General features: G+C 24.2%; 2 protein-coding genes across 3 annotated transcripts; both read right to left on the reverse strand.

Annotated features, from left to right (window-relative positions):
* Positions 1-188: 188 nt before the first annotated feature.
* On the reverse strand, positions 189-7705 carry LOC127283859 (sorting nexin lst-4). Its single transcript, XM_051308964.1, has 5 exons — positions 7521-7705; positions 7186-7378; positions 6215-6660; positions 5444-6154; positions 189-5106 (listed from the first exon to the last, which is right to left on the reverse strand). Exons 1-5 carry the CDS (start codon positions 7533-7535, stop codon positions 4855-4857), a joined length of 1617 nt encoding a protein of 538 aa, XP_051164921.1. The 5' UTR covers positions 7536-7705; the 3' UTR covers positions 189-4854.
* A 705-nt stretch (positions 7706-8410) lies between these two features.
* LOC127283852 (glutathione S-transferase 1-like) lies at positions 8411-9891 on the reverse strand. 2 transcript variants are annotated; one of them, XM_051308954.1, is made up of 6 exons: positions 9707-9891; positions 9437-9581; positions 9305-9363; positions 9084-9225; positions 8724-8891; positions 8411-8604 (listed from the first exon to the last, which is right to left on the reverse strand). In XM_051308954.1, exons 2-6 carry the CDS (start codon positions 9572-9574, stop codon positions 8446-8448), a joined length of 666 nt encoding a protein of 221 aa, XP_051164911.1. In that variant the 5' UTR covers positions 9575-9581; positions 9707-9891; the 3' UTR covers positions 8411-8445. The 2 variants fall into 2 exon arrangements, with proteins under 2 accessions (XP_051164911.1, XP_051164912.1); XM_051308955.1 differs by having other exon boundaries at positions 9084-9222; positions 9707-9888.
* Positions 9892-21537: the final 11646 nt, after the last annotated feature.

Here is a 21537-nt window from a genome sequence, read left to right on the forward strand (position 1 = left end):
TTTTTTCATTTTACAAAAGTTATAGTTATAGAAAACTTTCTGACGGCTAACATCAAACATTTAATTTTGATGGTATTATGAAATTCAAAGTTAATTGCAGTTGTATCGATCGTCAGGCACAGATACATATTGCGTATTCGATTAAACAGTTTTATCTGTTTATTTTTAGAACTCGAATTGGTAGATAGAAAACACGGTAAATGGATAAAAAAAAAAAAAAAAAAAAAATGTTGTTTGTGCTCACACCGGTGTCTGTTCCTTGAACTATAATAGATATATACTATATATTATTTTCTAAAGAAGAAAAAAAAAAAGACAGAAAAGACTACAATCAACTCTGTGATGTATACATTCTATAATAGAATTTTAATTTTTTTTTTTTTGACTTAAAAGTTTTAAACAATCAATAAAATAACATTGTGATATTGACAATGAATATAATTACACAGGAATTAAACAATCATTAAATGATTTCTTTAAATTTTTAATTAAAATTTTTACTACACTAATTCAGAGAAAAAGTTTTATTATTTTTTTTTTTTAATTACTATTAATGTGAAAACAGTTTATTGAAATCCAAAGTAAATGTATGTTGATAATTAATCTAGGGTACCTGAATTGCTATTAGATATATAGTGTAAATAAGCTCTCTAATTTTTCAGTTTTATAAAATGAAATAAGAGAAACAGAAAAGTGTAAAAAGGTGATGAAACTTAGGGGTCTGAGTGTGAAACTTAGTTTAGATCTTTTTAATAGAGACAATAAATGTTCTCATATTTATTTCCATCGAAAAAAAAAGTTATTTTTTTTCGATTTTTTCACTTAGATATATTTCTGGGACCAGAATCTCTTTAACACTATAACTATATCATAGAATGTTTTCAATTTTCTTACTTTTATTCAAATATATATATATATATATATATGATATAATAAGAAAATGGAAACATTTTAAAAATTTGATATTACAGGTGTATATACATTTATTTTAGATTTCAAAATTCTAATTTCACGAATTTTATTTTAGATCTAAACATATCTGAAAATAGTTAAACAATGTTTATTTTGTCCCATTTCTTTAAATTATTAATAATACAGTATTAAATTCTATTAAAAATTGAATATATATTTTGTATTCTTATTTTATTTTTTTTTTTTAACTGTATTTCTGTATTATGAACAATGATATTATATTTTCTACTCTACTCGAAAGAGATTAAAAATAATTTACTTTCTACAATTTAAAAAGTAATGGGTCAAAATAAATAAAAATTGATTTAATTTGTTAGATAGATTTTTATAAAAAGATATTTAATATCAAAATATTTAATATACAATATATATATTTTTTTTTATATAACCGGTGTGAAGCAATACAATAAAGTGAGAAGTTTGGTAAAATAAAAAATGCTCCTTATTGAGCAAAATTTTTGCTGTATTATCTCAAAACTACAGTAGACGTCCGTCCGAAATCGGGCACTATCGAGACAAGAATATTGTACGAATGGATTTTTATTAGTTGATTATATGACTCGAATATATAAAAATATAATTTTAATTATTATCTTTAATCTTAAGATATATGATATAAATATTATTTTATTAAATCGCTCTGAGGTATGACTATATATAAAAGCTAAATCGATATAGGGAAATAACGCACGGATGATGTTAAACATATATAATTATTATATATATGCTTGCAAATTGTTATTCACTTTTATCGAAAAAATACTTTGGTACCTAATTATAAATTGATATACGACATGCATGTCTTTCATCGCGCAAAAAGACGGAACGTTATGTATTGTAGAATGCCAACGGATGACATAAAAAAGACAAAAACAAAAAAAAAACAGATCGGCGATACTCTATTGAAAATGTTCGATAAAATTAATCTCTCTCTGTCTCTCTCTTGTCAGCGATAAAAGTGCAAAAAAAATATTAGATTTGCACTATTACGCCTTTTTTACATTTCTCTTTATTTATTTACATTTTTTTTTTTAAATTTATCGTTCATTAAAATAGAGAGCGTTTCATTATCAGGGAAGTTTAAAGACTAAATCAAGAGTTACAAGTTAAATGAAGCTCATGTTTTATAAAAGAAAAACTATTGCACTTTGTAGGCAAGGATATGCTTCAGCCTTAATTGTATCATTATGTTCTGATCTATTAACTTTAAAATGCTTTTAAAGGATCAGGAAAATCGCTCAATCTTTGGAATTCAGCACTTTTCATATTTTAGCAACGCGAAGTTCTAAAAACGCAATTTAATGTTAAGGCCTTGTGTATATTCACGGATTATAGTTTACGAAGTAGAATCTTGCCTGCACGCGATTTCAAATATATAATAATATTGCGGCGAATTAGCGCAATGTCTTTTAAAGGAATAAATTTGCAGCTTATATTTCCATGACATATTCTATTGTGATAAGAAGCACATTTCGAAAATGTATTGTGAAATCAGTTGCTCATTGTTGCGCCAAATTTTATTTTACAATAATCAATTAATTTATCGAAAAATTTATAATTAAAAATTCAAAATTGAGTCTTTTTTTCAAATTTAAAAAGTTCAAGGCGTTACTATGATCATCTGATTTCGTCTTTTCACTTCTATAATGATATCTAAATTTTTCTACCAATTTAGCTCCCAAAAAAAAAATATCGAGTCGCAGAAAAACTGCAAGTGGGAATAATTAAAAGGGACTAGATCTAAGCTTAGAACTTTCTTTGAAGTTTTATATGGTGAAAGTAAAATTAATTCTTTTATAATTAAAATTTCTTTATTCAAATTATCTATGATGAATTATTTTTAAATTTCGAGTCAATTTTTAAATTATTGTTAATAATAACTTCAGAGAAAGGGGAATAGTCATCTAGATGTAAAAGAAAAAAAAAAAAAAAAAAACTAGTGTCAAAGTCTGATGGTAATGAGAAAATTTGTATGCGCACAGTTTTAAGAGCACTTTTAATTCAAACACTTCTCAAATTGCTTCGCGTTGCCCTTGTCTTTTATGGTACTTAAATATTATTATTCTGTAAATATAACTTTTGGATATTTATCCAAAATATTTGAAAACTATACTCCTAACTGTCGCACTTTCTATATCGCACGATACTTTTTCAATCGCAAACTTCTAAACGTTATTCTGTTTTAATGGAATTCGAGAAACACTATAATATTGCACACTACTTACCCTCCTTCCCCTCATTCTCCCCCCAAAAAAAACTTATATTAAAAAAAAAAAAAAAATCATTCTACTGTAAATATTGTCTTTGTAATATTAGTGTTGATTTCATTTCTCGAATGCCTTTTTGAAATGTGCCATACATAAATTCAAATAATGAAATAATATATTTTTCCGTATGTAAAGAAACAGACTTCGGTTTGAATGGGTAGTTTGAATTGAATAGTACTTAAAGAGTGCTAATATAATTATTATCGAGTCTATATAATTTTTCTCTGACCTACGTTTTAAGTCTTTATTCAAGATAAAAGAAAAAGAACCAGATATATATATATATAAATATTAAAAATATGAAAAAAATATATTTACGTTACACGTTTTTATGTGGATGTGATGTATGTGTAGGGATTCTATAAAGACAAACAGGCAACGAAGTACCATTATTTTTTTAGAACTCCGAAATCTTATGTGCGGTTTGTACGTTGGAGGGAAATGTAAAATTAGACATTAATAAAATCACACATTCTTGGAAAAAAGTATTAATTAATTTCTAAGTACTTTATAGGATTAAAACTAAAATTTTTCATTTTACGTTATAAATTCTAACGCGTTGTGAATAAAAAATAAAAATTTATAATATGCAACATTTTTAAACTTAAAAACAATTTATTCCATTCAAAAGAATGATTTTTTTTTGTTAATAATATTTATACATATAAAATTAATTTCTTTTAACGCAAGACATGATTTTATAAACTTGTATAATTTATATATATATATGACATATTAAAATAAATAAGACGCAGACTTAAATACTAAAATTAATATACATAAATTTGTTTTTTACACAAGTGAATTTTTAAACAATTTGCTGTGTTAAATATGTGCAATTTTTAAAATATAATTTGATACAATTTTTCACTAAAAGAAAAAAATATTGAGAAAAGCCCATTTATCAGAGGCACATTGTTACATTCAATATACATTATTTATTTTACAATTAAAAAATTCATATAAATGCATGATAAAAAAAAGAAATATCATGTCAATACAATGAAATCGCAAGACGAAGGCACACATTTTAGACTATCAGTAAAAAGTCACATTTAAACAAAAAGAAAAAAAAAAAGTTAAATACGTGCTTCACTTGTGACTTTTCAATTTTCACAAAAAAAAACTTACACATTACATATTAAACTAATAAATTAATATTTATACAAATTTACTTACAAGACACTGGCTATAAAATTAATAACTGTAAAAAATTATTATTAACAAAGATAAATAAGAATTTGCCAGCTGCCTGGAAGATCAATAAGATTTAAATTTAAAATCATAATATCCACAATATTTATTTGGTTTGTATAAAAAAAAAAATTCTTTGAAAATATTAAAATTTTCACAAAAAAAATAAATACCATGCACTTAAAACCAAAGTATTAAAACTTTGGATTAATTAAGTATTCAATTTTAATTATCGCCAAATTAAATTAATTTTTTCAAAAATATTTTAAATATATTATACTTATTTTGTAATAAAATTTAATGTACGATGTACATTGTTAGAATTAATTACTAATTTAATATGAAATAATGCTCATCACATCTGCATTATTTCAGAAAAAAAAAAAATTGTAGCAAGAATGGTATTTTTTAAAAATTATTATCAGCCATCATAAGCTTGCAATGCTTCCTGAAGCTTATTAACTATATTTTGATAAAATTTAATCTGTTCTACTAAATGATTTTTCATAGCTTGATTTATATGAACCTCTCGTTCAGATAGTAAATGAGATTCTTCAGCACCTAGTGCACGTGCTATTATATCTGTTCGATGAGAGAGTTCACGTAATTGTTGTGATTCCATTTTGTGTTCACTGACTAGTCTCTCGCAATCTCGTCTCTTTTGTACTGCACTCTGAAGAAATTTTTTTCATTAATCAATTTCTTATATCTTTTCTTTTATCACCGTAAAATATTTATAAAAAAAAAAAAAATGTTTCGTCATATGATTTATTTTGAAATATTTAATTTAGGTATTTTAGAAATTTTCTCCTTAAATTGTACTTAGCTTTCATACCAATGGTTAATTGACTTTAAATTGTATAGATAATTTTTAAAAATACTTTTAAAGATATTAATTGTAGACATTTTTAAAAACTTTTTAGAATTTTTGAAAATATCCAAAAATATTTTAGCAAAAAAAAGTTATTTTACAGTAACTAAAAAATGTTTTAAATTAAAAATAATATTACCTTGTGTATGCTGATAACGTCTGGAAAATTGCTAATAATTCCTCTATAAATATGAAATTTATCACCAAGTGGTTCCCAATCAAACTTTGGTTGTTCTTCATAAAGTCTGCCAATTTCATTATATGCTTCGCCAGTTATTTTTAATGCTTCCGTCAATTTATTTCTACTAGTTTCTTCAACTTGAAAACTACTTGGATCCAAAGCATTGCCAAGATAAACAAAACACTGTCCTATTTTTTGAAATTCTCGTTTATATAAAACTTGATGTTTTTTAGTTTGATCAACAGCCATTGCCATAAAATTTTTTACCACAGGATCTAATCCATTTATAAATCTTGAAAAAGCGTCAATTTTAACATCAAATTTAATTGCATCTAATGGTGTATCAGGACATTTAATTGCATTAAAATTATTAACACCAAGTAATTCATCTTTTTCAGCTTGTCGTTTGCCTGCTTTCCAACGTTTTTCATCAGTACATGTTATAAAATGTTCCCAAACACGACTTTTTGATAATACTGGATGCCTGCATACATAATCAACAAATTCTTGTAATTGAGTTCGTCTATGTTCAATAAATTGTTCCTCATAACGTCCTGAGATTTGTTTATCGGGCAATGGAGGAATTGGAATAAAGCAAAATTTCTCTTCTAATCTCTCATGTAACCAATCAAAGTGTTTGTATCGGCGAGAAACTTGAATATTATTAAACTGAAATTAAAAAAAAACAATTAATTCTCTAAATTTTATAAAAATTTATAATTCACATACCGTGGGAGTTAATTGATAAACGATAAAACTTTTTAATCCCTTGAGTTTTGATTCTTTTTTAGGTGATGTAACAACGCAATTATAACTCTCGTTTGTTGAATCCCAATAACAATGTCCATTAGTTTCATTGATAATTATCTCCTCATTCTCTGGTACATGAATGCTTTTTGTCCCAAGTAAAAAGCTATCCTCACCAGATTTAATTAGAGTGGAAAATTTATTGTTTTTCTTTGGTACATTTGGAACTGGTTTATCAGATATAACAGAATGAATAGTGTGCATTGAAACTGAATCACCATATTCATTGGTAACAGAATGTTGAGATGGAATCACTTGATTTTTATGTGTTGGAGGAACATAAGCTTGAGTTTGACCAACTTCAGAATCATCATCCCAATCGTCATCCCAAAATTCGCCTGTACTTTGTTGTGATACCGTCATACCACCTATAAAATTACAAAGTAAATTAATCAAAAATTTATAAAATAAAAACAATAAAATGAACAAATTAAATTAAAACATTAACAATTTTAGGAAAAAGTATGTGAAAATTATACAAATTATAACTATCTGTATGAATAAAACTTATCAAGTATCATATTAACTAGAGCCCATTAAAATAACACATCTAGTATCATATTACCTTACTTGCATTATTTAAAGCAAGAATTATATACTATCTTTTAAAAGTTTTTAGTCAACGTTTTAATACATATACTTGAAGAGTAATTTAAATTCAACATGTGCCATAGACAATAATTTAAACTCTATTTTAAATAATGACAAAATTCAATAAAATAATAATCTAAAATAAAGTACATTAATTCAAGAGGTGAAACGATATACTTTTATCAATTATTCTAAAAATAATAACAGATATAGTAAATGAAAATAACTACAAAGGATCTTTCTCAATTAGAGGTTTACATTGAAAATTGAATTTTTTTTTAAAAAACAAATTATTAATTTACCTGCTGGTGTTGCCAGTGCAGCCTCCACAATTTGAACATAAGCTGCAGGAAAAAGTCCTGATTGTCCTTTCTGATTATAACCTTCACACCATCCATCACCAACATTATCTCTCATAACTGTCAAAGTTTCTCCAGCTACAATTGATAATTCTGCTGTTCCCGGTTCACCCGTAAAATCATATAGGGCTCTCACCTAGAGAAAAATAAATTATTTACAAAATAATAATAAACAATAAAAATTTAATTGTCAGAACAAGTGAGTCACACGAGTTATTTCTATTGTCGGCGTGTCACTTGTTCCGCCCTTTTCTTATAATAATAATAAATAAACTAACCTGCTGGCCCTCCATGCCTTTTATAAACAACAGTTCCTTTAGAAAATTATAACACGATCTATTATTAAAAAGTTTAATTTATCCCGTAAAATATTCCAATCACAGATCTGTATTCCTTTTAGATTAGACAGCTGACATTTGCGCCAACACCTGGGCTGTCTATAATTTCACAAGAGTAAAAAAGTAACAAGCAACAAACTCTCGATCATCGATGTTTATGCGATTGTTATTCACTGGCGGTAAAAGTCTATAAAAGATTAAGCAAAAAAATTGAGTTTACGATAAGAAAACGGTATTATATTTGCACAAATTTATGTACCCATATTTCTACAATTTAAGGTAAATTGAATATTTTTCTCTATTATTAATTTTTTTAATTCATCAAAAATTTAATTTAATTTTTTCTATTTAAAAATTATTATCGAAACATGTTTTTCACATGACCAATCACGTCACGCCAACTATTTTCAAAACATAACCTTAAAATATTGTCAACATAACCTGTATGTATTTTCTCCTTGTTGTTTTTATTTACCATGATGACAGATTTTTGTTGTTGGTCAATTTTACTAAATTATAACATTTATTTTAGATTTGTAGGGAAAATATTACGATATTTAAGGTGATTAATTTTGGTTTGTTGTTGTCACAAACGGATTTTTATTATTGGTAGAATTATGCGCGCGGTTTTATGAATTGCGTACTGTGAAATTTTTTTAAATTATAAAATTGTTATATATTATTATTATAATGAGATCTAATTTTTATTTAATAAGTTTTCAATAGTGTTAAATAGATTTTAAACATTTAATTAAAGTTAATTTTTATTTAATAAGCAAAATATTACAAAGTTTAAAATAAAAATATTTATTTATTACACTTGTGTCAGACGGGAAGATATTATTCAGGCGGGAATTTGAAAATGTTATCCTGTTTCTAGTTTTAAGTTTTTTTTATACATATTTCCTAGAATTTTAGCACCAGTAATATTAATTTCTTCAAAATCAAATTTCGCCATAGAATTTCTGCAACGTTTATACCAAGCGGCAACATTATCGTATCTGGCAATATCAAATCCAAACGCCTGAATAAAAAAAAAAAAAAAAAAAAAAATTAGAATTGAAATAAAAAAGAAATAAATTTTTTTTTCATTAATATTGGAATTTTGTTAAAATTTTTAAATTTTTAGTTAATATACTGTACCTCAGCAGTACTAATAGTTGCAACAATACTAAAATCAGCAATAGTTAAACAATTTCCAGCAACAAATTTAGTATCTTGAAGAAATATATTTAGTATTTCCAATGATTTTTCTAAATCTTGAACTTCTTTCTCAAGAGGTTGTTTTATATTTCCCAGCATGACGTCAAACTATATATAAATTATAAAATATTAAAATTTATTTATTATTAATTATAAAATAAATTATAAAAAAATATTTATTATACAATTTATATATTAAATTAATTTTAAGAAATTAAAAAAAAAAAAATTGTTACCAATTAAAATCTAAAGAATTAAAAATTTTCAATGGAAAAAAAAAAAATTTTTTTTAATACTTACATAGGTGTTGTAAACATTTTTATACAATGTTCCAATATCAAAATAAAGTCTTTGATCGACAATACTTTTTCTTCGTGGATTTTTAGGATAGAGATCATCATTTTTAGCATAACGACTTACCAAATATATCATTATTGCTCTACTAATAAAATTTAATTTTGATATAATTTTTACGTTTTGATAATTTTGTTCTTATATAATTAAAATATATATTTACGAACCTCTCCCATAAAATAAATCCATTATCATTTAATGTTGGAATCGAATGTTGAGGATTTATCTGAAATAAAATAAATATAATATTCATTTATATTATAGAAAATAAAAAATAAAAATTAAATTCTCTTTCATACTTTAATAAATGAGAATTTCAATTGTTCTCTTTTTAAAATATCAACAATTTTTAAATTCAATCGAACACCTATTGCCTTAGCAAGCATCATAACTGCCCGACATGGTGCACTCGCTGGCAAGTAATAAAAGTCAATCATTTTGTATCTGAGGATAATATATTATGAAAAAATGTATTATTAAAAAAAAAAAAATAAACAAATATTTTATTTTACATTATAATATTAATTTATAAAATTTATATTATCAAAAATAGAAAAAAATACACTTACATTTGAATTGGGTTTTTATTATTTTATAAATTATTTACGTTGATTTGTACTTCTTTTCAAAAAAAAAAAAATTTACTTCTCTTTTACTCTGAAACGAAAGCAAGTTTACTAGGTAATGACTGTTGCCGTTTCAAATACAATTCTTTGTGACGTTGTCATGACAACCTGTGCAAACAATGACTTGAAAAGGAAGTAAAAAAAAAAAAAAAAAAAAAATTATTTGTTCGACACTATACTCAAGGAATTTATCGATCTGATTGGAAAAAAATAGTTTTCTTAAATATTAACTCTGGGTTCTGAATTTAGGTGTATATGCACTAAATTATATTTTAAATTATATTTTGCACATGATTTATGTAACGGAAAAAAAAAATAATATGGAATTTGAAAAATGTTTCACATATGGAAATTGTTATTTTTTTTTTACTCGCTTCATTATTCAGTTTTCATATTACCGAAAAATAATTTCGGTCTCGAAATTTTAATTTTAATATTCTATAACATTTTAATTAACAAATTAATAATATAATTTCAATTTATTTTCATTATTATTATTATTATTATTTTTATTTTTAATTTTATTTTTATTATTATTTTTATCGTTATTTTAATTATTATTTATATTTTTATCATTATGTTTATTATTATTACATATATTAATATATTAATTAATATTATAAATATTTGAATTGTGCTTATAATTATATGATTAATCAAAAAAGTAAATTTAAAAATCGCTTTAGTTTCTAAAAATTAATTGAAATATTATGTGTATTATTATATATAAGTGAAATGAAACGTTTTCCATTTCAAATTCAATTATATCTTTTCATTTTAATTTATATTTATCGATTAGTTGTAACGGTGCACTTGTATTCATTTTATTAATCTGATGATGAAAATGTAATTATTAAATAACTACTATATATATACATATATTGGCAAAGGATAAGATTAAAAATTCATATTTAATGAAATACTTTATATATTCTTTGAAAAGAAAAAAAAACCCCTTGTATAATTTAGAAGAAAAATCGAAATTTATATTATTCGTCACGTACTATTTGTTTTAAATTAGTCAATTATAAAAATTGAAATTAATATCACAGAAATTATAGAATAAATATACAACAGTAAAATAAATACATAAATTAAAATATATATAAAATTATTATAAATAAATAAATATTAAAATAAATTAAACAAAATAAAAAATAGACGTTTGATATTTGATTATTAAAAATAATTACACTAAAAGTTGTATAGTTTTAGATAATAATAATAATAATAATGGACATTTTCAATTAATATAGTTATTTCATTCGAGTGAAAACATATTTTATGTTAAGTAGCTCCTGCGGCAGTTAAAAAGCAGCACGGGGAATGAATAATGGCATATTAGATATATAGTTGTTATCGTTTAGGTATATATATATATATATATATAGTTCCTGGTTTCACGAAAAAATATATAAATTGATGTATAATAATATTTATATAAAATCATATCTGTGAATATCATATTTTTTTTAAATATATAAAGCGCAAATTTTTATGACAGATTTGTATCACGCTCTAAAAATTATATTTGACAATTTTTTTATGGACACTGAAAAAAAATAATTTTTATTTTTTTCAAATAATCATTTATTTGATTATTATTGAATAAATATTTTATTTGTAACCAAATAATTTATATTTTTGTCAATAAAAAATTTTATTCGATTTAAATAAAAATTATTTGATAGAAATAAAAAATTATTTCAATTAAATACATTTTTTTTTCTTCACTTTATTGCAGTGAAAAAAAAGTGTATAAATCTTTTTACATTAATATAGGGTAAATGCACTAATTGCGGCGAGATTCGAGTCAAAACACCTTTGAGATAGAAAATTCGACATTTCTATTGTATAAACCCAATTTAAGACTTATTAAACTTAAAGCTTATGTTATTAAGATATTAAAAAAAAATTTTAACTCTATAAAAATCGATTATTTAAACAAATATGAGAAATTAAAACTAATACCGTAATTTTCTATTGCGGCGAGTTTGTATCAGTTTCGGTGTATCAATTTCGGTGACCAAAATTACATGTATTTTGAAGATACTTTGCCCGCCGAAATTGAAGCCAATGGAAATCTTAAAAATGTTTCAATTGCGGCGCGGAAAAAAATTTGATCTTAAATAATTAAATTAATAATTGTTTAAATGTGCATCTTTATAAGTATTTGTATCAAAAAAAGATTGAAATAATTTTTCTTAATCATTTGGCAACAATTATATTAAATATAATAGTAATAATAGTTATTTTTTATGAACGCGCCGTAATTGGTGCACTCGCCGTAATTAGTACACTTACCCTAGAGAAAAAAAAATATATAAAAATTTGAATAAATATTTTTTAATTCATATCTTATACATAGAAAAAGTATAAGATTAATTTATTTGGATATAAAATTTTTTTTGTGAAAAGTCATATATATATATATGATTTCCGTCTCGTTAGTTATTTTCATACCTATACTTATCATCCGTTCTTGCGAGAAGTAATTTCAAAGTTTCAAAGCAAAAGCATGTAATAATTTTGTTGCAAAGGAACACTTTATGAGGATATACAAAACTTTCACTAGCAGAGAGTAGAGTAGAGAACGATTAAGAAACATGCGCTCAATCTAGTAAAACTTTACCTTGTTTCGTCGCAATTACTGCATGCTAATTATCTAGTTCAAAAGGTCAGTTCTCCCCTCACAACGTGTATACACCCATAGTGAATGAAGGCGGTCTCTGAAACTATCTCTTGTTTCCGAGCTGTTGATTGTTGTCACTCAGAAAGTAATAGGAATGTTGCAAGTTGCAACAAGTTATATGGACATGTTGCTTTCGAAGAGAGTGTAATTATTACAATATCTACTCAAGAGAGACTAAAGAGAGAGAGAGAGAGAGAGAGAGAGAGAGACAGAAATCTTATATATGAGTTTCAAAGTCGTCCGGAAACTTATCATCAGAGGACGCGCGTAATTAAAGAGTAAATTAAGTCCTGCATTTCATGCAAAATCGTACTTCACCGTTTGTTCGCCAAACTTATATTATCTTTTACTCAGAATTGCAGATTTTCAAATTTCACATTATTAAAGACGCATATCAAATAAGTCCGAGATTTTATGATTAAAATAGTCGTTTTTTTTAAAAAAAAAAAACGAAAGAAGGAAAAATGTCGCAAAAAGAAAAAACTTTACTCAGATGCATTATAATTTTTTTTTCCAAAAGGGAAAAAGTAGATTTTTTGAATCAGTGACGTATTCGTGGATAAGAAACTTGTTTTACACACACAGAGAGAAAAATTTTGTCTGACTAAAAAGATGTTATACTACTGAAAAATTTGTTTGGTCACACTAAAAAGTGTTTCTACTACTGAAATTAAAAAAAAATTAATTAGCAAAAAATTCAAAAATATTGTAAACTTGCAAACTGACTAAAACAGTGTTTTACTACTGTAAAACAATAAATAAAAAATTCATCTTTTTGCCTAACTGTAGAGGAAATTTTTTCTACTGAAATAGAAAAAAAAGTTATAATTAAAAATCACAAAAAGGAACAAAATTTTTTTTCTACCACTGCTGTACTAAATTGCCAAGAATACAAATCCTTTCGTCTGTCATTAAAAGTATTTTACTACTGAAACAAAAAATAACAAGGTGTCTTGACTAAAAAAGTTTTGATACAAACTTTATTCACACATATATAAGAAATTGGAAGATCCAAATTACAACACTGTTTTTACTACTTCTCATCTCAAATGAGATGAATTTGAAAAAAAAAGTTTTTTGTCTAACAAAAACGGTGCTTTACTACTAAAAGAAGGGAGAATTTTTTTTTTAAATTTTCATATGCGTCTAAATTAAAATTTTGTTCTATGCGATATCAAAAGAGAATTTTTTCTAATGTTTTTTTCTTAATAGAATCGTATTTTTTATTCGACTGATGTATACATATATATATACTGCAATTCTAAGAATCTGTGAAATCTAAATGAAATACACTTTTACTACTGACACTAAAAATGACAAAAGACATTTTAAAAAGATTTTGGTCTGATTAAAACGGTGTTATACTACTGATATTAAAGCGACAAGAATTTTAAAACATTTTGTCTGACTTTAGTAGTGCTTTTACTACTGAAATCAAAGTAACGAGTATATATTTTTAAATATTTTGTCCCACTAAAACTGTCTTTCACTACTGAGAAATTATGTAAAATTTTCTTAATTTTCCGGTCTGACTAAAACGGTGTTTTACTACTTACTTTTTTAATAAGAAATTATAAAGTTCTTGTCTGACTATTAATATATTATTCTACTGAAAATAAAAATATATTTGAAATTGTGTCTGACCAAAATGGCATTTTACTACTTATTATATAAAAAAATTTAACTGTTCATGTCTGGCTTTAAATATGGTTTTCTACTGAAAAGAATTTTTTTAAAAAATTTAAGTCTGACTAAAACTGTATTTTACTACTTACTTTTAATAAGAAATTCCAAAATTCTTGTCTGACTATAAATAAATTTTTCAACTGAAAATAAATTCTTTTTGAAAATTTGTCTGACTAAAATGGTCTTTTACTACTTATTTTTTTAAAATTCGTCCGTTCTAGTCTGACTATAAATATATTTTTCTACAGAAATTAAAAATATTTTTGAAACTGTGTCTGACTAAAATGGCATTTTACTACTTATTGTATAAAAAAATTTAACTGTTCATGTCTGGCTTTAAATATAGTTTTCTACTGAAAAGAAATTTTTTTAAAAATTTAAGTCTGACTAAAACTGTATTTTACTACTTACTTTTTATAAGAAATTCCAAAGTTCTTGTCTGACTATAAATAATATTTTCTACTGAAAATAAATTCCTTCAGAAAATGTGTCTGACTAAAATGGCCTTTAACTACTTAATTTTTAAAAAATTCGTCCGTTCTAGTCTGACTATAAATATATTTTTCTATTCAAAATAATTTTTTTTGAAACTGTGTCTGACAAAAACTGTATTTTACTACTGATAATTAAAACGATAAACAATTAAACCGTATTAAAAGAAAAATTGTCAGAATTTGCATATTTTTGTCTGACTAAAACGGGGTTTTATTACTGACATTGAAATTTATAACTAGAAACCCCAAAAATTAGCGGAATTTGTATATATTTTTGTCTGACTAAAACGGTGTTTTACTACTGAAAACCAAGTCAATAATAACTAATTTCTAAATTTTTTTGGATTTTGAAATGCCTTGTCTGACTAAAACGACGTTTTACTACTGAAAATATGAATAAAAATTACAAAATAGCAAAACTGGAAGAAATTTCAACCGTTTGTCTGACTAAAACTGTGTTTTACTACTGAAATAAATAGAAATAATTAGTAATTTCAAAATTGTAGAAATTTTTTAAAGCATTGTCTGACTAAAACGATATTTTACTACTGAAAAAAGAAAAAAAACGCAAAATTTGAAGAAATTAACATTTTGTCTCACTGAAACTATATTTTAACACTGAATTAAAAAAACCAATATTTTATAATTCCGAAATTTCATCAAATTTTTGAACTTTTTGTCTGACTAAAACTTGTGTTTTACTACTGCAATCAAAAACGAATAATTAATAATTATGACAATTCAGGAACTTGTCTGACTAAAACGAAAATTTTTCGGAAAATTTTTCTACTGAAATAAAGAGTACAATAATTATTTAAATTTATGTCTGACTGAAAGTAGCTTTTACTACTTATTTTATAAGAAATTCCATCGTTCCTATTTGGTATTAAATTATGTTTTTCTAATGCAAAACAATTTTTTTTTCAAATTTATGTTCGACTAAAATTGTCTTTTACTATTTATTTTAAAAAAAAAATTCGACCGTTCTTGTCTGATTATAAATATATTTTTCTACTGAAAATAAAAAAAAAAATTGTGAAACTATGTCGTCTGACTAAAATTGTATTTTACTACTGATAATTAAAACGATAAGGATTTAAACCGTATTAAAAGGATTTTCCATTGTTAGTAAATATATTTTAAACAAAGGTTGAAAATATAGTTCGCAATCATATATATTACAATCAGGTTGATGTTTAGAGTCAGAAATATAGTTAATTCCAATCGATTGCAAATTCAAAACGATATAGTCATTACCTAATGGTAGATTCAAACGATAATATTACACCAATCATTGGCAATTACAATCATTTGTAAATGTCAGTAACATACAAATACACATATATGAATGAAAATTATTATGCTTACAAGTCATAAACTATTTTTTTAAAAAAATTTTCAAAAATCTCTATTTCTACATTAAAAAACCTAGAATAAAGAAAAAAATAAAAATAAACAAAATTATTTTTCAAAATATCTAAAATTAATGGAAATTTACCCAATCAAAAATTTACTACTGGCTCAGTACTGGCCGAGTACTGGCAGTTTTGTAATTTATAATACTGAAATTTTTGGTTGGGTATATAAATATTATAATATTAACATTGTAGTTAAATAAATAATATATAATATATTAAATAAATAAAAATGTTGAAAAAATAAAAAGAAAATAATTTTTGAAAAATGGAAAAAAATAATGGTTTATTATCCACTATATATTGTGATTGTAAATAAATATATGTCGATGTTGTGAAAACGATTGAGAGTTTGTAAGACAAGCATCTTTGTACACGAAAAGAAAACACACGTGTATATATATAGTAGGCATTGTGTCACAGGGAATAAAATAAAATAAAATAAAAAACAACCTTTAACGATAGCGACTCATGTTGGGGCCAAACGATCGCGAATGGTTCGTGAATAATGGATAACAGGCAACAGTCCCTAGAATCCGTGCTTTTGCTTCATCGGATCAGTGCACTCGAGTATTTATAACATGTAAATTTTTTGAATTGAGACTTACAACTTTCTTATTATATATATATATATATATATATATATATATATATATATATATATATATAGTTTAAAAAAACACTGCTTGTATTTTATTAAAAAAAAAAACAATTATATTAAAAAAAGTAGAATCAGAATTTCTCAAACGAATCACCAAAAATTTTAATTTAATTTTTAAAAACTTTTTATCCAACAAATTTTTACTTTACAAAATTCAATTGACAAAATTACAAAAAAAAGTTTCTCTCGTAACAATATTTAAATTAAAAATTTAATAGTAGTTAAAAATAATTTTTGATTTTCTACTTTTTCTGTTTCGAATAAATATTTCAATAATTTTTTGAAAATAATCTCTTTTTAATGTTTTTATGTTCCATATAAGCTTATTATATATAATTTGTGATATATATGATGGTTTAATAAAGTTTACATAAAATAAGATATCTTTTTTATTATATTGTTATTATTTAATTCATTGTTAAAATTTAATTTTGTGGTTTTCTGCCAAACTGTATACGCGGTCGAGAATGAACATCGGGTAAAGATTATAAATGTTGAAATCAATATTTTATGAGTTTACATTATATTTATATATGATCGTTTTATTATTGCGAAATTCATGTTATAAAACTGTTATCGTTGTGCCATAATTGTTCATTTTTAAAAAACGTGTAATTTTATTTGTTTTTTTGTTTTGTATTTATTTAAAAAGTGTTAATTTTATACATGAATTATGTGAAGACAACTGAATTTTCATGATTTAAATAAATAATAATGATAAAATAAGATGAAAAGCTTTCAAAATATAATGAAATAATTTTTGTATCTTATATTTTTAATATTTGATTTAAAATGAGAATTATGAAAATATAATCCTCGGGGGGTTTTTTTTTTTAATTTACTTTTTTCTCAAAGTAAGTAAGTAATAGGATAATAAACAAAACGAGATAAAATTATAATATAATACTTTGAACTTTTTTTTTGAATATATTAAATTTTATAAAAGAAGAAAATTTTTTATAACTATTTTTTTATATAGAAATTATATTTCAACTCAAGAATTTCAAGTTAATTCAAATGGGGATTAAAATGAAAATATCATAATGAATATATCTATATGATAACTATGATAAACAAATTGAGCAGCTAGTTATATGCGATTTAGTGAAATCGTAATCCTACTTGACAGAATCCAAATCACATTGTTATCACGTAAATTGATAAATTCTAATATATAGAAAAATATGTATAAATTAAAATTATTTCCGTTACAATATTAAATTCTAATGTGGAAAAAATGTTTATAATTTTTCGTTTTTCTTTTTTTGCATATTTATGACTTTTTCCCCTTTATTTCCGATCTATTAATTTTTTTAATTTATAAATATTTATATCGATTCACTATATAATTATACAGTGAAAAAAAATTTTTTTTTATTTAATTCAAATATACTCGATTACTTGACTATTATCAAATAAATATTTATATTTGAATCCATTTGCATAAAATAAACTGTAATTGAATTAATAATTTCTGTATTTGAAACAAAATATCATTTATAATTGATTCAAATAAAAATTATTTGGTTCAAGTAAATATTTATTTGATAATTAGTCAAGTACAAGATTATTTGAATCAAATAAATTTTTTTTTTATATAACAGATATTATCGTCCTTTAATAACGGTAACTACTTTTAATGTTCCTTTTTTTTACTATACCTTCTTCATATAATCTTCTTTAACAATTTGGATAGTGTCACCTTCCAAGCATCCACTTTAGTCAGATTTCAGACCCTGCGAAGCAATATCTCAAGGATAATCAGGAGGACGACCTCGCATGTTATCAGGAAGCAAAAACAAAATTCCACATAAACGACCTTCATAAATCATGCAGCTTGCTGTCAAGACCTGGGAAGAACACAACGTAGTAACATACTCATCGTTTATATATATATATATATATATATATATATTGTATGTATATATATGATGCTGAAAAGGGCAGGTACAAGACTTTATCTTTTGTCTCTCTCTCTCTTTCTATATATATGTATGTAGTGACGCCATTGGCTCTTTGCCTGCTTCATCTCTCTTACTCAATGGGTAAAAGGAAGAAGTATATTCGATCGCTTTGGGAGATAACTTACTAAAGTAATTTGTCAAGATCTGCAGCATAAAACCCCTCTTCTAAAACCCTTTCGTCTCGGAAGTCTCTTTCGCGTCTCTAAAGAGCATTTCGTTCTGTTTCCTTCGAATTTAGATGATCCACTCTTTGTTACTAAGCATATATTTTCACGTTTATATGCAATTATAACAATATAGGTGAAAGTCTAACTTTAGATAATTTACGATATTCGGTCGATAATTTTTAGACTTTCATTACAACGGTGTTTTACTACTGAAATTGAAATTAATAATTATAGTAACACTAAAAATTGTCGGAATTTCTAATTTTTTGTCTGACTAAAACAATTGTTTTACTACTAAAATTGAAATCAATAAATAATTACACTAATAACTGTTGAGAATTTTTCACCTTTTTGTCTGACTAAAACTGTGTTTTACTACTAAAAACCAAGTCAATAATAACTAATTTCTAAATTTTTTTGGATTTTGTAATGCCTTGTCTGGCTAAAACGACGTTTTACTACTGAAAATAAAAATAAAAATAACAAACTAGCACAACTGGAAGAAATTTCAACCGTTTGTCTGACTAAAGCTGTGTTTTACTACTGAAATAAATAGGAATAATTAGTAATTTCTAAAATTGAGGAAATTTTTTAAAACATTGTCTGACTAAATCGATATTTTACTACTGAAAAAAGAAAAAAAAACGCAAAATTTGAAGAAATTTTAACATTCTGTCTCACTGAAACTGTATCTTACTACTGAATTAAAAAACCAATTTTTAATAATTCCGAAATTTCATCAAATTTTTGAACTTTTTGTCTGACTAAAAACTGTTTTTACTACTGAAATAAAAAATTAATTATTAGTAAATTCAAAGTAGTAGAAATTTATAATGTTTTGTCTGACTAAAACGGTGTTTTACTACTAAAATTGAAATGAATAATTATCGTAACACTAAAAATTGTCGAAATTTGTAATTTTTGGGCTGACTAAAACTTTGTTTTACTACTGAAAACCAAGTCAATAATTAATTTCTCAATTTTTTCAATTATGTAATGCCTTGCCTGACTAAAACGACGTTTTACTACGGAAAATAAAAATAAAAATAACAAACTAGCACAACTGGAAGAAATTTTAAACATTTGTCTGACTAAAACTGTATTTTACTACTGATAATTAAAACGATAAAGATTTAAACCGTATTAAAAGGAAAATTGTCAGAATTTGCATATTTATGTCTGACTAAAACGGGGTTTTGTTACTGAAATTGAAATTTATAACTAGAAACCCCAAAAATTATCGGAATTTGTATATATTTTTGTCTGATTAAAATCGTGTTTTTCTACTGAAAACCAAGTCAATAATAACTAATTTCTCAATTTTTTTGGATTTTGTAATGCCTTGTCTAACTAAAACGACGTTTTACTACTGAAAATAAAAATAAAAATAACAAACTAGCACAACTGGAAGAAATTTCATCCGTTTGTCTGACTAAAACTGTGTTTTACTACTGAAATAAATAGGAATAATTAGTAATTTCCAAAATTGGAGAAATTTTTTAAAGCATTGTCTGACTAAAACGATATTTTACTACTGAAAAAAGAAAAAAAAACAAAAACGCAAAATTTGACGAAATTTTAACATTTTGTCTCACTGAAACTGTATTTTACTACTGAATTAAAAAACCAATATTTAATAATTTCGAAATTTCATCAAATTTTTGAACTTTTTGTCCGACTAAAAACTGTTTTTACTACTGAAATCAAACATTAATTATTAGTAAATTCAAAGTAGTAGAAATTTATAATGTTTTGTCTGACTAAAACGGTGTTTTACTACTGAAACTAAAATTAATAATTATATTATAAACAACACATATTTACTTCAAAAAAAAATCTACCAATTGAATTTAAATTGCAATAGAATAAGAATAATCAATTTTATTTCATATTTTTAGAAAAAATGTTCTCTTGGAAAATGAAAAAATCCCTTACAAAAGTCAAATAAAATTAATTCTGCATGTCTCTATTATTTTTTTTACCTATTTTTACACATATTACCTTAAAAAAATGAAAAACAATTTTTTTTGCAACACTAACTATCATAAATAACTATTTTCCAATTTATGTCTTACTAAAATTGTCTTATACTACTTATATTTATCATAAGAAATTCCACCGTTCTTTTCTGTTATTAACTATGTTTTTCTACTGCAAACGAAATTTTCATAAATTCATGTCTGACTAAAATTGCCGTTTACTACTTAATTTATAAGAAATTCCATCGTTTATATTGTCTGACATTAAATATATATTTTTCTATACTGCAAACGAAATTTTCATAAATTTATGCCTGACTAAAATTCCTCTTTTACTACTTATTTTATAAAAAAAAATTCCATCCCTCTCGTCTGACATTAAATTTATTTTTCTACTGCAAACAAAATATTCTTTACGTGTCTGACTATAAAATTGTCTATGAAAATATATCAAAATTTAAAAAAAAAATTCCCCTTCTCTATAAATTTTTTTCACGCACAAAAAAAGTTGATAATATAAAAAAAAAATTGATTCCCGTTAAAAAGAGAAATTCCACAAGCAACCTCCTTCGAAATGAATTTGATATAGAAGTAGTGGTTGAATAATTTTCAATCAAGGAAGAGTGAATTCTCTCTTCTCCCCCCCTCCCTCTCTCTCTCTCTCTTACTCTTTCCGCAAGGAATTCAGCGCAAGGGAGTATTGCATATAATGAGGA

This window comes from Leptopilina boulardi, unplaced genomic scaffold (genome assembly GCF_019393585.1).
Source record: "Leptopilina boulardi isolate dan_hultmark-lab unplaced genomic scaffold, ZJU_Lbou_2.1 LbouV2_312, whole genome shotgun sequence".
Taxonomy (NCBI): Eukaryota; Metazoa; Arthropoda; class Insecta; order Hymenoptera; family Figitidae; genus Leptopilina; species Leptopilina boulardi.

What these genes read in the sequence shown, in the direction of transcription:
- LOC127283852 (XM_051308954.1), bottom strand. Translation starts at nt 9,574, where the DNA reads ATGATTGACTTTTATTACTTGCCAGCGAGTGCACCATGTCGGGCAGTT. An exon ending in GGATTTATTTTATGGGAGAG is followed by an intron (nt 9,226 to 9,304) that starts GTTCGTAAATAT and finishes AAATTTTATTAG; the next exon opens with TAGAGCAATAATGATATATT. An exon ending in CAACTATTAGTACTGCTGAG is followed by an intron (nt 8,605 to 8,723) that starts GTACAGTATATT and finishes TTTTTTATTCAG; the next exon opens with GCGTTTGGATTTGATATTGC.
- LOC127283859 (XM_051308964.1), bottom strand. An exon ending in TGCACTGGCAACACCAGCAG is followed by an intron (nt 6,661 to 7,185) that starts GTAAATTAATAA and finishes GTAATTTTATAG; the next exon opens with GTGGTATGACGGTATCACAA. An exon ending in ACGTTATCAGCATACACAAG is followed by an intron (nt 5,107 to 5,443) that starts GTAATATTATTT and finishes AAATTTCTTCAG; the next exon opens with AGTGCAGTACAAAAGAGACG.